Genomic DNA, 17,112 nt, shown 5'->3' with positions numbered 1-17,112 from the left:
ATAACAGCCATTAAAAAAGGTATTGTTTTGGTGACTAAATAAATATGGGTTGTCATATTTTATATATAACCGGCCACTTTATTAGGTACACCTTACTAGTACCGGTGTGGTCTTCTGCTGCTGTAGCCCATCCGCCTCAAGGTTCGACGTGTTGTGCGTTCAGAGATGCTCTTCTGCATACCTCGGTTGTAATTTGAGTGGTTATTTGAGTTACTGTTGCCTTTCTATCAGCTCGAACCAGTCTGGCCATTCTCCTCTGACCTCTGGCATCAACAAGGCATTTGCGCCCACAGAACTGCCCTCACTGGATATTTTCTCTTTTTCGGACCATTCTCTGTAAACCCTAGAGATGGTTGTGCGTGAAAATCCCAGTAGATCAGCAGTTTCTGAAATACTCAGACCAGCCCTTCTGGCACCAACAACCATGCCACGTTCAAAGTCACTTAAATCACCTTTCTTCCCCATTCTGACGCTCGGTTTGAACTGCAGCAGATCGTCTTGACCATGTCTACATGCCTAAATGCATTGAGTTGCTGCCATGTGATTGGCTGATTAGAAATTTGCGTTAACGTGCAGTTGGACAGGTGTACCTAATAAAGTGGCCGGTGAATATATATATATATATATGTTGTTTTGGACCTACATGCATGTTTTTTGAGAAGCGAGAGAACTTCAAAGAACATGCAAAACTCCAGACAAGACAGTATCCCAAGCTCAGGTAAAACTTGAAACCATTTACCCTTGTGCCGTAACATGGCAACAGAATGAAAACGATGTTTTCGGGACTTTATTTCTGGTTGAGACACATGCAGGAGAACGACGTTAAGGTTCAAGCAAATCTGCAGAATTTCAAAGGAAGTGTACCACACAACAAGAGCATGTATCTGTCATTAAGGAACTTCACTCATGTAGACAGGATGAGCTTCTGATGACACAGAATTGTACATATCCTTCACCGTAGAGGACATCTTGAGCCATCTTGGCACCGATTTTATTATGACTCAGATATTTCAGCCTGGCAGATACACCACCCTCTCAAACAATCCTATTAAACGGAGGCCTCTTGTCATCCGGATTAGCCTGCAGAGGTTTCAGCTTTTTAAACACTTCCATCAAGATCCATCAGGAACTTCTCCGGAGTAACCACAGAAGAGCTGATACTTTCATTTTGTACACAAGGAGGATCGCCTAATTATGTGGCATTTTTGTCTAGCTCTGCCGGACGGTGTGGATCACATCTCCCTGCCAAAAAAAAGTGTGCATCTGATTGCTCAGTAATCGCTTACCTGAAGTGCTCACGCATGTTAATTTATCCATATGCTCACATAAACCTTTGTGCATATAATTCACTAAAACCTTGTGTTGTTTCCTACAGATCAGTTTACTCTCAATGAAAGGTACTATTTAAAATCCATGAGTTATCAAGTTTTATTAAGAAGATGCCAGGGTTTGGTCTATTGATCTTTTCAAAGTGCAAAGTTTGCAGTCTGTTTTGCTTCGATTTCCAGCATGAATCATTAAAATATGTCCGGATCGTTATTTTGTGTCACCTGGTCATCAGGGATTAGGGCACATGGTACCAAATGGTAGTACTGAACACTTTTATGTATTACATTTAGCATTCTTATATAAGGTTCTGGGGGGCACGGTGGCTTAGTGGTTAGCACATTCGCCTCACACCTCCAGGGTTGGGGGTTCGATTCCCGCCTCCACCTTGTGTGTGTGGAGTTTGCATGTTCTCCCCGTGCCTCGGGGGTTTCCTCCAGGTACTCCGGTTTCCTCCCCCGGTCCAAAGACATGCATGGTAGGTTGATTGGCATCTCTGGAAAATTGTCTGTAGTGTGTGATTGCGTGAGTGAATGAGTGTGTGTGTGCCCTGTGATGGGTTGGCACTCCGTCCAGGGTGTATCCTGCCTTGATGCCCGATGACGCCTGAGATAGGCACAGGCTCCCCGTGACCCGAGGTAGTTCGGATAAGCGGTAGAAAATGAATGAATGATATAAGGTTCTTGAAATTTGTGTTTACTTACAGCTTACTTACACTTTCCATCGTTTGGTGACCATCACAACAAAAATGAACTAAATAAAAAGGAGAGTACTATGGAAATAAAACCCGTATTACAATAATTTATTTTATCGTTTTTTTTTTTTTTGTTCAGTTACAATGATGTACAACTTTACATTGTCATGGAAAAGAAGAGACAGTCATGGCACATTTGAGTTGCATCATGATACCGAGCACCAAATGATTATTCCTCATCAGCACATTTAGAAGACTCGTACATTCTGATCTCAGACTCCCAAACCCCACCCAAAACATTACAAAAAAAACAAACAAACAAACAAAAAAAAGACAACATACACAGGTGCAAGTACCTGTGTTAACTGTGCTGGCTTCATACTACATCATAGTACATGCTCAGAATGACACGATTAGAGGAGTAAGTAGGAAAATGACTATGCTACAACCAGTACCATGTTTTATACATAAAAAAAAAAAAAAATGAACACACCCTTAAGGAAAAGTGGTGGTTCTGCAGCCACTCTTATTAGCTTAATGACAAAAAGGATCTGGTTGTAGCTTTTGGTAAGGAAAAAAGAAAAGAGCCAAATTCACATTTTTTTTAGCCTGATAAAGCAAAATTCACAGGGAAAAATAACAAAACAAAAAAAAAAAAAAAAAACAAAAAAAAAAAAAAAAAAAAAGCAGGCACAACGATGAGCGTCACCTTGATTATGGAAGAAAATTTGCAACACGCGATCTCAAATCTTCCTACTGACTGACAGGATAGCTGTTATATATTAAAAAAAAAAAAAAAAAAAAAAAAAAAAAAAAAAAAAAACGTGGATCAGGATCCTTTTGTAGTCGATCGAGTTGATCAAGAACAAAACACCCCTGATCATTCTGGGCTTGTAGGAAAAGATTTGTTCTCTTCTGCGTTTGACTACTCGTCGTCGTGTTCGTACGATTCCAATTTAATTTGAATGCGACTCCTGACTGTCCACTGTGGGGTTTTTTTTTTCCCTTTCGGTGTACAGCCGAGTCACTGCACTTAAAAACGAAGTGCTCCCTTGTGGACAATTAACACGTGAACCACCAGAGTAGCAGATGGGTTTAATCAAGGTTCAGCTTGGCTGGGAGGAAACCAAAGACATTACACTAGAGAAGCAAGGGGCAACAATTATTATTATTTTAAAAAAAAAAAAAAAAAAAAAAAAAAAAAAACGACAGAAAAAAAGAACAAGCTAATAAAAAGACATTCAGCGAAACAAGAGAAGTACAACATTTAGAGCTAAACATTTCCAGATCCTCAGTACAAAGTAAGCTCTATCTAGAAAGCATAAAATACATTTGTACATTATACAAGGTTGACCTTGACGCCTAAGAAGAATATTCCCTGTGCAAGACCATCTCTCTGGGCCGCTCCCCTTCCTCCCCCACTGTTATTGCTTCAGTTAGATAAACTTTCGCATGATCGAGTGAAGAGATGGTTGCGAACATACTGCAGCGGTGAAAACTCTGTGCTGCAGGATGGTGAAATCCCCCTCTCTGCTTTTCTTTTTAATTGGAAATTAAATAAGGCCGCTCTGATTTGCGCTTTTTTTTTTTTTTTTTTTTTTTTTAAGGCATTGCTGCTTTTAAGATGGCTTTGGATAAAACGGAGAGGTTGTGGCTTTGGATGACACTGGAAAAAGTGGCAAAAGAGTTACAGCCATGTGATCTGCTGATACAACCTGTGTTCTGATCGCAACCTTATCTTCTCGTGGACGCAAAAGACTTATCGTGGAAAATGTATACTGTCAGTGGTTCCTCCGGTGTTCGGGGTGTGCTTGAAAAAAGAAATGGCACACAAAAGAAGTGTGTGTGTGTGTGTGTGAGAGAGAGAGTGTGTGAGAGAGAGTGTGAGAGAGAGAGAGAGAGAGAGAGAGAGAGAGAGAGAGAGAGAGAGTGTGAGAAAGAGATCCATCTCTTCATGATTTACAAAAGGGGAGTGGAAGTCTGGAGAGCCGTAGCCCTTCCGCAGGTCCAGAAAGACGTAAAGCGCCACGCGGACGCTCTAACAGGAAGAAGAGCGTCTCTCGTTTACTGCTGGTAGTTGCCATATTGACCCTGGGGATAATGGAAAAGAAACAAAGCAAAAACGTCAGCTTCTGACTGATCCACCAATGTCACCCTTGCAGCTGCAAGAGGCTTCATGCTGGCTGTTAACACATCACTTTATGTTTAGATTTTTAGCTACATTCATTACAGGTATATGTGCGTCATTACATGAGTGAGAATCTTCACATGGTGCGAGTCTTGTGATTCTCCAGTTTAGGGCAAGAGATGCTGAATGGAAAGAGCTTTTCAAAATAGATCACTGTTTCACAGCAAGTACACGATGATACCTAACGGAAAACATACTGAAACACTCTGATGCTGGCGTTATCCTTAAGTAATGGTTTTGGATCGTTTCTTCATACCGTTTCATATTTGTGACTAGTGAGCGTTCATTTCTGTACTACTTCTGAACCCGAGATGTTCTTCATGCGAATTGGGATTGACGTAGTAAAAGAGGCAAATCCGATTGGCTGGAACGATTCCTTCTTTAGATTCCTACTGACTTCACAGAAGAAAAATGTACTGCGGTTTCTCTTATCCCGTCATATACGAGCCCTCGAGTACATATGCAGAGGCTTTATAAAGAAAAATAAAGCTTGGAAGAACAGAGCAGAGATTGTTCACACCTTGTATGTAGATACATGTACAGTAAACGTGTTCCAAGCTTCAGAACACACATTTCTGGGCTTTTCACACTTGATCTAGTTCTCCCTGTTCAATGCTTCACACTGCTCATACTGTACCCAGAGTTAACGTTTAATCCTGGCTCTGCAGCGTTAACAGTCATGACTAGATAAATAGTGTGTGACTGCTTTACATAACGGCTCAGCTCACGCTTTCACGTCAGTGAGGAAAAATAAACGACAGGTCATCATCAGAACATCATCCGAAGGATTGGGCAATTTTTCTCCGCTCAGGCACTTGTCCAGTCTCTGGTCATTTGGAGACTGGATTACTGCACCTCTCTGCTGGAAGGTCCTCTAAACACAATTCATCTGCAAATGATCCAAAATGCAGCTGTGTGACTTGTTTTCAACCTGCCAAAGTTCTCACACTTCACCCCACTGCTCTTCTCCCTCCACTGGCTCGTGGTAGCACCGATGTTTGCCCTCAAAACCAAAAATACACCCGCTCTATCTTACCTCAAAGCTCTTATCACTCGTCACACTGCACCTCACTTCCTCTGATCTACCAGCACTGCTCGACCGGTCCCACCATGTATATCTACCTCTTATCCTGAGACATCAAGACTCCTTTCTGTTCTGGCACCGAGGAGGTGGGATGAACTTCACCTAGACGTCTGAACGGCTGAGTCACCGACTATCATCTCTCTGAAACACTTGGAACTAGCGCTTAGCCTTTTTAACTCTCTGATGAGACGCAAACATCCGCTCGTTTTTCAGCATCATGTACTTCCCCTTCGCTACAGCTCACACTTCCTTGATGGTCAGCGTTTTGCCTGATGCGACCGAGACCTTATTGTTAAATGTTACTACGTCTTTATCTCCACACAGTTCTGTTTGGGCAGCTGTTACTAATTGTCTAAGTCATAGCATTTAGAATGTGTGTAAACGGGTGCTATCTAACGATGTGTGCGAGCAGAGTGAAATCTAATGTTAACATATTCAAAGAGGGAAAAAAATTTATTTTTTCCTTCGATAAATAAATGTTAAAGTATTAAATAATAATTAAAGTTCTCTGCTGATCAGAAGGGCTGTGTGTTAGGATAAACAATGCGAAAAGCAATTCGGGTTAGACGCTGCACACTTTAGATGGGAAACATTGTTATGTTACGACATTATGACAAAACCTTTTTTTTTCCTTTCAAAAATCAGCAAGATTTAATTAACAGATGAATCAAATAGTAATGAATTCATCTATTAAATATTTAACGTCAGACTTGTTAATTGCAGCCGTTGGTGACTTCGTTTAAAAAAAAAAAAAAGAAGACGAGAGAGAAAGCCAGGCAACAATTGCAGACAGCGAAGCCAGTAAGAGACTAGAATGTGTAATGTGTGTTATGAAAAGGTCAACGGTGGAATAACTGTCATATTCTACACCCTGACTAACCGTGAGAGCTCGACAAGCCGCGTGTTCCGTTTCAGCCTGCGTAATGAAAAGAGCTGCAGCACGAGGAGATCGAAACCTCACAGTTCTAATATATCTGCTTAGATTTTCTAATTACTTAACAGCTTAGACAGCAAATAATGCATAAGATCATCCAGTGATGATGGATTATGAGTGATAGTGTGCGTGTGTGTGTGTGTGCGTGATTTCCATTAATAGTTTGAAAGAAAAGAAATAAAAGTGGCTGAAAGACAGATGTGTTATGAAGGTTACCTTTTGGCCATTTTTTTTTTTTTTTGGTATTTTACATATATATTTCTAAAAAGGGGTTTAAACATCTTAAAAATAAATAAATTAAATAAATAAATAAATAAATAAAAAACACCACCATCCATGGTCGCACTACTCCGGTATTGATAACGATACACAAATTAGTTAATGCAAGAGCAAGTTGGATGCATGTGTTACCCGTAGTAAAAAGATTTACAATTTATGACCAGTTTTTTGTTTTGTTTTTTTTTCCTTTGTTTTTCCTCCCAGGGACTTTTCATGTTTTTAAAACAAGGACCGGAGGATTATTTCGACCCCTGATTACAAAACAATGTAAAATACAAGACCAAAAATAAAGAAAATATAGATAGTAACGAGGGGAAAAAAGCGGAGGTGACGGGGAGAGGGGGAGGGGGGGGGAGGCTAGGAGTCCAAACGTCTGGATCTGACATCACTTCACGGCAGCAATTACCTTTGCTTCTTAAACATCTAGTCAGGGGTTGAAATACTCGGCCCGTTATTTCCTCATGTGCCCCTGAATGTTCAAACATAGAGATATGAAAGGAACAGAGTGGCCCCCTCGCCAAAGGGCCACAGAGAAACACAGGAATAACAGAGGCGACAAGAGGACCAGCTTATGAGCTGACAGCACAGTGACTTTAAGCCTTTAAATCACGTCACTGGCTTTGTGAAACACATCAACCCTTTTTATATATTCCTTTCCCTTTTTTTTTTTTTGTTTAGTTTGAATTATTTATTCATTTTTGCAAAGCAGGAGCTACCAGAACAAAACTACACACTTCAGCCCAGTCTAGATCAGCGGTACAAGTCCACACTTGGTGTGTCCCGGATTAAAAAGGAGTGTTAAATCAACAGGCTTTAGGTTTAATGGGAGATTTTAAATAAATTAATACATAAATAAAATAATTAAATAACACACACATGAAAAAAGAAATTTAGACAGGATGGGTGTTAGAAAAAAAATATTTAAATAATAATATTTATAATAATAATAAAGAGATTCCTGCTTTATAATTAAGCACTAAAGTTGAACTGAACGATAATACAGACTTCCTGGGCGTCATTAAAGACTAGGATGAAGTGCTCCAAATCACAAACACAAGCTCCCTTACTCTAAATGCTTTAACTTCTTTTTCCCTCTTGGTGACTTACCTGGTCATAACCGTATGGACGCTGCGGTTGTCCTTGTGGAGGTCCAGGCTGAGGTGGTCTGTATGCTCCATACTGCTGCCCTTGGCCTTGTGGGTAATTGGGGTACTGTCCAGGAGCAGCTTGAGAAGGCCCTACAAGACGAGAGAAGTCAGTGTCCTGCAAGACATCAGTCCAAGGCATCATCTGCCTGCTCCTGCTAATTAAACAGTACAACAATCAGCTGTGCTTCTGGGTATCAGGCAAACAGTCGACCTTCCCCAATTGTTTGCCGAAGTTCCGTATGAAAACCGGCATTTGAGCACCGCGAGCGTGAATCAACCGCTACACTGCAGCAGAGCAAATCAATCAGCACACAGGCTCAGAAGAAGAGGAGTAGGAGTAGGATGAAGGCCGGCTCAGGACTCGACTGCGTATAATGATGGCAGCAGACCCACGTGAAGCGCGCTGCCCTGCTAATGTGGCCCAACATCAAGGAGTCCATAAAGCTCGATTTAAAAAAGCCCAGGCTCATTAAGAGTGACGTGGGCCCGGCCGAGCGCTTGGCCATTACGCAGCGTGCTGGGCTCGCTCTGATTCTGCTCGCTCGAAACGAGCCCACGCAGGATCATTAGGTGCAACTGGCCCATCTTAACCTTGTGGGCGCTTGGAAGAGCGTCTTCCAGATGGTGCCCGCAGCTTTGCAGTGTGTGTGTGTGAGTCTCCATCAGCTCATTATTAAGATGTAAGAAGCCTCCAGCCCAGTCAGAGCGAGCAGGAGAGATGAGCTGACAGGATGCGAGGAGGAAAACAGGGCTGGGGAAGACGAAGCGTTCCCGGTCACACTCGCTTTGAGCCATAACCTGGCCAGCCTTCTCGCTTGTCTTCACACAGTAAAACACAGATTTGCCAACGTTCCTTAAAAAAAAAAAAAAAAGCCTAGCCATCAGAGCAACAAAAAGCAACACACAATGGTGACTATCGGCAGATGAGACGGTTATTTTCAGACGTGCCTGTTGTGATCGCTACTCAATAACAAAACAGGAGCTCGGTTTGCTTTAAAGAGACCGGAGCCCCACCCATGTTTTCTCTATTGGTTCACAAATCAAATTGAACCAATGTAAAGTCAGCAAATCAATTGTGATGGTTCCATTGTGATGTCCTTTCCTCTTCTCTGTTTAAGGTGATTGCTGAGTGTTGTTGTTTTTTTTTTTAGCCGTCTCTATAACGCTGTAAAAAGGATCAAACATTGTAAATATGACAGAATCCTAAATGGGTGAAACTGGGGGCTCGTACAGTGTATAAAAGTGACACATCGTGACGCCAAGATGTTTGTAAAGCGAGTTAATAAATGCTTTTAGGATTATTCTCTTGCACATCTTTCTGCTCAAGCTTCTGAACGCTTTTGCCGTTCATCCAAAGAACTAGGCAGGTCATCACGTCCACCATTCTGTGTTCTCCTGACATTATTTGGCGTGAAGAAGTCCTGAAGCCGTTCGGTTTTGTGCAGAAGCTTAGACAGGTGATACTGAGGAACTCACCGTAGCCTTGCTGCTGGCCTGGGTAGCCCTGCTGTGCTGGGTACTGCTGCTGTGCTGGGTAGCCCTGTGGCTGAGGGGGGCCTTGCTGATAGGCTTCCTGCTGCTGACCATACTGGGAGTTTCCTACACAAACACAGTGAGAGAGAGATTTACTGCAGCAGTTTATATTCACTTATACAGCTGAGCAATTGAGGGCCTTACTCAGGGGCCCAGCAGTGGCGACTTTGTGGCCCAGTGATTCAAACTCAGGAACGTCCCATCAGTAGTCCAACACCTTAACCACTGAGCTACCATTATGTGTGTGTGTGTGTGTGTGTGCGCGCGTGTGTGTGTGTAAAAATAATTAAAAAAAAAAAAAAAAAATTCACATTCAAATGATTTCAGAGATAAATAGTTTTCTAACAGCACTGTGGTAGAACTGTGTGTTTGGTCTGCTCTCTCACACACACACACACACACACACACACACACACACACAATTTCAGATTCTCCCACACCATCCCCCCACCCCCCCACTCGTGGCTGTCAGGTGAACGCCCACTAGATGGCACTCTCACATCGTCATGCATTTGATTTCTCAGTCTACAATTGCATTAACACACCTGCAACCCCACAAGCCATTTTGTTAAACAGCACATCTGGTGTAAAATGCTAAGGTTATTAACATCAGGGTGCACTACACACCGCAGCGGTTAGAGCTTCTGGATTATAATGTGCTTAACATTACAGTCTAATGGACTCAGGCAGTTTTATTTAAAAGGGGGACAAAGCGATCGCAGCAGTAGCGACTCAGGAAAGGTTTACAGGGTGGAAGTGTTCCCCTAAAACAGCTCTGTAACTCCACAGTCAGTGCAAAGAGAACCCTGTTCTTAAAGAAATAAAAGTGCAGGAGGTATGTGTGAGAAACATTTTAGACTGAGCTGTTATGAGGCGCTCCAGGAAAGATCGAGTGCTGCAGTAAGATAGAAAAGACAGTAAGACGTCCTTACCCTCGGGTGCACCCTGGCTTCCGTGGCTATACTGTTCTCCGTAGTAGTCCTCCTGGCCTGGGTACTGCTGTGGAGGCCCTGAAAACAACAAAAAACAAACCCCACACACACCTCTTTAGCTTAGGCACTTACAGGTGAACATGGGAAACGGTCTACATCTGATCATAGTAAACCAAGTGGGTGTGTGGGTGTGTGTGTGTGTGTATGTTTATCTTTCCACGCTTCTGGAATAAAGCAATCTTCTCAACACGGTGTCTTTATTAACTAGCTGAATGAAATTTAAATTCAGAGCTCTGGGCTGTCAGGTGATATCGGATCACCCCTTTTTTTATTTTATCGTTATTGGTTTAGTGTCGTCTCTAGGGTTAATGTGTAAACAGTGCTCTATAGGCACTGTGATGATTATGCTTACAATTATATTTAGTAGTAGTAAGAAGAGTCAAGACATTTGAGTAAAGAAGCCGAACCTTGCTGAGGTGGTCTGTAAGGAGGCATGGGCCTCTGTCCCATTACATGGTTGCCCTGGCTCATCATGCCCATGGGGTTCTGCTGTCCTTGGTAATGCTGCCCACCACCACCAGGGGGCATGTTGTACTGCTGCGTTGGAGGCTGCTGGTGCATCATGGGACCTAAAGACAAAAAAAAAAATCTTTAGGCACTATGTTCAGGCTAAGCAACACAAAGAAATCCATTAAAAAATGTAATCATAAAAAATAAATAAACAAATAAACAAACAAATAAATAAAAATTCACCATATTTAAAAAAAAAAAAAAAAAAACAATTCAGAAGTCACAGACATACATTCACAGAGCAAATGAACCAAACCAATCAGAGGTCTGGTATCGAAGCGGTAGCAATGTCTAGGTTCTAAAAATACATGAGCAATTCCCTCTCATTTACAGCCAATTCAGACAACCCTGAGAGACAAAAACAAACATTCAGGCTCTTAAAAAAAATCGGGTCCAAAAATATTTTAGTAACAAACTACCGAAAATAAAGACACCGTGTTGAGAAGATTGCTTTATTCCAGAAGCGTGGAAAGATAAAATGAGTTTAAATGTTCAGATACACCACTGGTGATCATTATTTTAATGTATTATCTTCCTTAACAAGGAGATGGGATCCTGGAAGCCCCGAACAGCCACGTTACTCATCCGGACCGTCAGTTTTTTAATCAACAGAAGCAGAATCAGCTGACTTAACTTTGTGGGCACTTTGCAGTTTATTCTTTCATCCAAAGAACCAGGCAAAGGAAGAAAAAAAAAAACTCTATAATACTTAAAAGACTTTAAAGAAAAATGACACCTAAACTGCTGCTTAGATGTTTAAATAGAAGAAATGAATGAATGGTCTGGAGTGTATTATTACTTTTAAACCACAGTAGTGTGAAGCGTTTCATTTATTAACGACAAGTTGTGGAACAACTGAGACAAACGTTAGTTCCTGTTCTTATCCATGTTAAAGCAGAGATGATCAGTTACTCCCTCTCTCTCAGTTTAGGGAAAACAGAAGGCATAGCTAAGAAAGAACCTACAACTGAGACGTCTTCCATTTAAAACAGACTTAGATAAAATCACACACACACACACACACACACACACACACACTTTTTGTCAACTGATAATCGCTCTTGCATGTTAAACTGTGTGCAGTATTTCGGTCTGAACGTTACATTGGACTGGGCAGCACTCTGCTTCCTGATGTCAGAGCTAATGAACTGATGATTTGTCCACCCCGCTATGCTTTACTATAATCATGAAACGATTAGTCACACGGTCTGTGTCGTGCAGCAGAGCAGTACCTTGGTTGGGCTGCATGTTCATGCTGGGTCTGGGACCATAGCTGCCCATTGGCTGGCCCTGGCTCATGTTCATCTGGCCCTGGCTGCTCATGCCCTGGGAGGAGGGAACGGCATGGTTGTAGGCGCCCATGGAGCCGTGGCTGCTGGGAGGCATGTTCATGGAGCCGCTTGGCATGTTGGGAGGCTGGTTGGGCCCTGGGCCCTGCATGGGCATGTGATTTGGTCCTGAACAGAAAACACACCTTGTTAACAGCTTGTCACTGTTGAACAAGGACTGATTAAAAGCCTTGATCTTTAACATTGCATACTGTCAGTGTGATATAGCAAAATGATCGTGATTTTTGTCCGTATTGTTAAACGGCGATCTCTTACCGGGCATCTGGCCGTTCATCTGGTTCTGCATGTGTGGGCCAGAGGGCGGGCCGTCTGAGGGCATGCTGTGGCCGTGGGGGGGCTGTGGGGGCGCACCGCTCTGATTCATGCCTCCTGACATGCCCATGTTCTGTGTGGGGGGCTGCAAATATAGCAGCGCTGTGTTAAGCCTAAACTCATACTGGGGTTTTGCTCAGCAGCACAGAATGCATTCCGCTTCACACAGCATAATAATAATTTCTAGCATCTCTTAAAAACAAAAATGATCCAGATGTTAAACAAACATCTTTTATTCTACTAGAAGACAGTACAAAAACAGACACCCAGAAATGATGATGATGATTATATATATTCTAGACAAACAGTTAAACATTGCTTGTAAACTCCATTAGGTATTCATTCATCTTCCAATCAGCCCTTTAGTGTTGAAAATACTGTTGGTCTTCATATGCCTGCATTGCCTCTGCTCTCAGCTCAAACACGCACGACCTCACTCCAAATATATTCTGGGAAAAACAATCAGCATACACAGTTCATCTGTGTAGGACATGAGCGAGAACAGACATATCAAGAGCTGCCCGGAAAGCTTATATTACATGGCGTCATATTAAATGTGGATCTAGTCTCGAGTCTCTGACCGGTGAGGGTGAGGGAAAAGACTGCAGCAGGTCGGTAACAAACAACTCAGAGCTTAATAACTATCTGAGACACAGTAGATAGAAACGTCTGTTCTAACGACGTTGTGTGATTTAATTCGGAACGTTTCAAATGAACACAGCATTCTCAAAAGTAAGGTTTTGTTAAGACTAACAACAACAAAAAAAAGAATTATGGATAGAAAAGCACAGCTTTTGTAAAGACTAGCATTGTAAAGAAGTGGATCAGAGAAGATCTTAACGCTCCTTTAGATCCCACAGACGATGTTGGAGATGCAACCCTGTGTGATTTCTGTAGAAGGAACACAAACGATACTCACAGCCGGAAGGAGAGACTGCATGTTTTGATTGGAGTCTGCTATTGTGGCCAAGTAGACCAAATTTCTGTGAAGCATCTGCTGGTAACTAGAGAAGAACAGAACAAGGTTACATTACTTTACGGCCCTAAACCATGCAGGACAATTCCAGATATAAAGGACATACACTCTGAGTATGGAGAAGTTGGTTTAGTTTACTGTAGATGAATTTTCCATAACAGAAACTCTGACTGTATTTCACAGGTTAGGAATAATTATTTTAATCCTGTTACTTACGGCTCGATAATGCGCTACTTAACAAGGGGAAACATAATTTTTGGAGTGTTCTGTAAGGAGAGTTATTGGAACAATCCCATTTTCAGTATTTCTGCAGTAACTTCACATCACTGATTCATTTCCTGTAACAGCACAACACTGGGTGTGTTACTCATTACATAGAAAAATAAGCATGGGACCTCTCAAAGATTGTGGATTTTCTTTCCCTGCTAAATTTGGGATTAAGAACTAAAATAAACTAAATAGGAACAAAGCCAAGCCTTTCTTAGGGTGAGCCTGACACATGCAAAGAATCTCTCCGCATCAAATATTTAACGGACATGTGGTGTCCTGTTAATTAACATGGACACACACACACACACCCCTGTAGACCAAGGACACGTGTCATGTTGTGAAAGCCTGAACGTCTGTCAGAAAATCTTCCTGCACAAGCTATTTGAAATAAAAAGGGTTCACATACAAAGTGAATGAAAATGGCTTCAGTGAAGAAACTTACTGTGAGCATTCTGCTGTTTTCCCTTTGCTCTGGAAGTCCATAATGCACTGAATCAGCTGATTATTTTCATCCAGTAACTGGTAAAAAAAGAAAAAAGAAAAAAAAAAATGAGGAGACAGGAGTGTGTGTGTGTGTGTGCGAGGCAATGACTTCACAGCTGCTAAAATAGAATTAATAACAGGAACTAACTTGTTTTGCTGTGGTATCTTACAATATTACACACAGCTACAAAGGGGTAAAACGTATGAAATGGCGTTCATTAATAAGTTAGCTGGCAACCTGCTGTGGTACGAGAGGAATAAAACGGTATAGAAAATGCTGTTAAACAATCAACGTTTGTGTTGACACGCATGACACCGGGTAGCTTAAGATTATTTTCCTACGTGTTTGATTTCTTACTCAATAGACGGATCGACCCAAAGAACCAGAGCGCGTGCGAGATAGAGAGAGAAACAGAGAGAGAGAGACAGATAGAGAGAGAAATGTCATTTGTGATGCGTCGTATACAGTCAGGTCGATTTTAAATTAAACAAAACTCTAAATGGTAATATTTTGTTATTGTAAAGAATCACCAGTCTTCATAATCCGGTCCACGATTCATCTGTACACGTATAATCCTTTTAGATATAGAAACCTGTCTCTTAGATACTAAATCTTACTATATAGAGCCTGTGAATTTGAAAATTCTAACACAGTTTATTAACAGTATTATTACTGTGTATCTGGATTATGTTTTCATTCATTCATCCATCTTCTACCGCTTATCCGAACTACCTCGGGTCACGGGGAGCCTCTGCCTCTCAGGCGTCGTTGGGCATCAAGGCAGGATACACCCTGGACCCTGGAGTGCCAACCCATCACAGGGCACACACACACACTCTCTCATTTCACTCACGCAATCACACACTACGGACAATTTTCCAGAGATGCCAATCAACCTACCATGCATGTCTTTGGACCGGGGAGGAAACCAGAGTACCCGGAGGAAACCAGAGTACCCGGAGGAAACCCCCGAGGCACGGGGAGAACATGCAAACTCCACACACACAAGGTGGAGGCGGGAATCGAACCCCCAACCCTGGAGGTGTGAGGCGAACGTGCTAACCACTAAGCCACCGTGCCCCCCTGGATTATGTTTTTAGATACGGATTTCTCTTTTGCCATCAATTCGTCGAGCATCTACGGACGTACACAGCGGTCAGTTTTATACGTCTGAGCTCGCACAGACCCCGAACCTGATGCACGGCTTTCCTTTTATCGCTCCTTCAAGGTTTTAGCTTCTGATTTCTTGGCTCTTCCTCAGAAGAAACCAGTTTGAAGCAGTTTTATCCTGTAACTTTTTGTCATTACTCCTCTGTTTGGTAGATTGATGTGGCACTTCTTAAGCCATGTAGCTATGATTTTTCAGTTACCTGAATTGCACTTGATTGTATGAGATTAACCTCTCCAACTGAGCTTCTGGACTCTCTCTTTCATCCCCTGCTCTTCTTCACAACGCATAAACTTCTGCCTTAGTAATAAACTTACACCTAATAATAGATAGAAATTTAGGACTGGAATGAACTTAAGCCTAAAACTACTATGATTTAATATGTGTGACCTTAATCTAATCTAAAAGAGCCGAGGAAAAACAAATAAAACGCATTTTAACGAAGCTAAAATTAAATGTTGTGACCCAAACCAGTTGTGATGTGTTTACACCAGGCAACAAGTAAACTACTACTACTACTACTAATAATAATAATAATAATAATAATAATAATAATAATAATAATAATAAGCTCCTTACTCTATTAAGGCTTTATTTTATATATAAAACAAGGCTTAAAACAATTTGAACGTTTAACCGAAACAAAATAATTTCAACTAATTCATTTTTTTCCCCCCAAACCTGTTTATAAGCCGTTATAACCTTACCAGCTAGCTAACAAAGGCAAGAGCTAACAGTTAAATAGCAGTTATGTAGCTAAGGAAAAGTCAGGCTGTATCCCAAACCGCGTTCCGTTGCCTATACTACCGCACTACCTAGGGTTCTTTATAGTGGTTTACACGCCGTACGTAGTGCCCTAGAAAGCCATTTCTGTGCGATTTGAAACACAACCCAGGCCTTCAGCCGAGGTGGTTGGTTTAAACATGGCGATGAGAAAATAAATACACGAAGGTTTGTTTTTTTTCGTCAAAACAGCTAAAATGTTACACAGACGAACTGAAAATGTTTCGAAACGAAAAGTTTCGCTTACTTTTATGACCAAAATGAAGCCACGGAGCTAAAAAGGTAGCAACGCTAACAAGCTAATTAGCTAAGATGGCTAACAGACTAGCATCGTTGTATCATTGATAAACACACTTACCTTCTGTATCCCAGCGGGTGTAATATCACCCTTCCCGCGTTGTCTGTGAGGCGCGAAAGCCACCGACATGTTGAAGTTTTCAACAAAATGTATAAAGCGACGGTTAAAAAAATAAACACAAGCTACGGGATACAATCACATACAGCTTGCGTTAAGGAAATCTGCACATACATACAGACTGGGGTGGAGGGTTCCTCTATTACTGCGCGATTTAGGGGGGTACGCAGAGTTGTTTAGTCTGTAATTGTTTGAAAATGACCATTCTAAGGCGGGAACTCTATTGAAATGGATATATAACTTAATCTATTATCATAATACTTTAGAAGAAAACACATATTTTGTTTAAAGCACACGTTCTTAGATTTCATTAAGATCATTTCTACCCCGTAAGGAAATGGTTTATTCCTCTAAGTCAATCTCGGGCAGGCCGCAAGGAACGTTCAGTGTCACACAAAAACACACAAATATAACGTGCTTTGTACATTTTAGACATCAAATATAGATTATACGCTCGTCCATGAACGTGGTTATTAGATGTGATAAGACATAGGAGGGGTAGGATAGAACGGGGATGTAGATTAGTGCTGTTATAGCTTGGGTTTTGCTCTAATCGTTATGAAGTCGTGGCCCCCACAGGATTAGATGTGCTCAGGCTGAATGGCATTTTAAAGATGGCGGGAATTTAATCATGTGGTCTGTATGTGGAAAACTGCTGCTAGTTAAG

At 41.6% G+C, this 17,112-nt stretch overlaps 1 protein-coding gene across 4 annotated transcripts; it reads right to left on the bottom strand.

Annotated features, from left to right (window-relative positions):
- Positions 1–2,103: 2,103 nt before the first annotated feature.
- Positions 2,104–16,572, bottom strand: ss18 (SS18 subunit of BAF chromatin remodeling complex). 4 transcript variants are annotated; one of them, XM_060875071.1, is made up of 11 exons: positions 16,389–16,571; positions 14,038–14,114; positions 13,269–13,353; positions 12,293–12,434; positions 11,921–12,145; positions 10,586–10,747; positions 10,119–10,196; positions 9,130–9,252; positions 7,613–7,743; positions 6,912–6,974; positions 2,104–4,111 (listed from the first exon to the last, which is right to left on the bottom strand). In XM_060875071.1, the coding sequence occupies exons 1-10, from the start codon at positions 16,455–16,457 to the stop codon at positions 6,957–6,959; spliced, it is 1,110 nt and encodes a 369-aa protein (XP_060731054.1). In that variant the 5' UTR covers positions 16,458–16,571; the 3' UTR covers positions 2,104–4,111; positions 6,912–6,956. The 4 variants fall into 4 exon arrangements, 2 of the variants coding, with proteins under 2 accessions (XP_060731054.1, XP_060731053.1); XR_009648792.1 differs by having other exon boundaries at positions 6,912–7,743; positions 16,389–16,572; XR_009648793.1 differs by having other exon boundaries at positions 6,912–7,743; positions 12,293–12,422; positions 16,389–16,572.
- Positions 16,573–17,112: the final 540 nt, after the last annotated feature.

This window comes from Tachysurus vachellii, chromosome 7, assembly GCF_030014155.1.
Source record: "Tachysurus vachellii isolate PV-2020 chromosome 7, HZAU_Pvac_v1, whole genome shotgun sequence".
NCBI lineage: Eukaryota > Metazoa > Chordata > Actinopteri > Siluriformes > Bagridae > Tachysurus > Tachysurus vachellii.
This window is presented reverse-complemented; position numbering and strand designations above follow the sequence as displayed.

Excerpts from the sequence above, each read along its gene's own strand:
- ss18 (XM_060875070.1), bottom strand. The coding sequence starts at position 16,457 with ATGTCGGTGGCTTTCGCGCCTCACAGACAACGCGGGAAGGGTGATATT. Across the intron at positions 12,435-13,268 it reads TGCAGTCTCTCCTTCCGGCT|CCCCCCACACAGAACATGGG; the intron begins GTGAGTATCGTT and ends CTATATTTGCAG. Across the intron at positions 10,197-10,585 it reads TTACAGACCACCTCAGCAAG|GGCCTCCACAGCAGTACCCA; the intron begins GTTCGGCTTCTT and ends TGTTGTTTTCAG.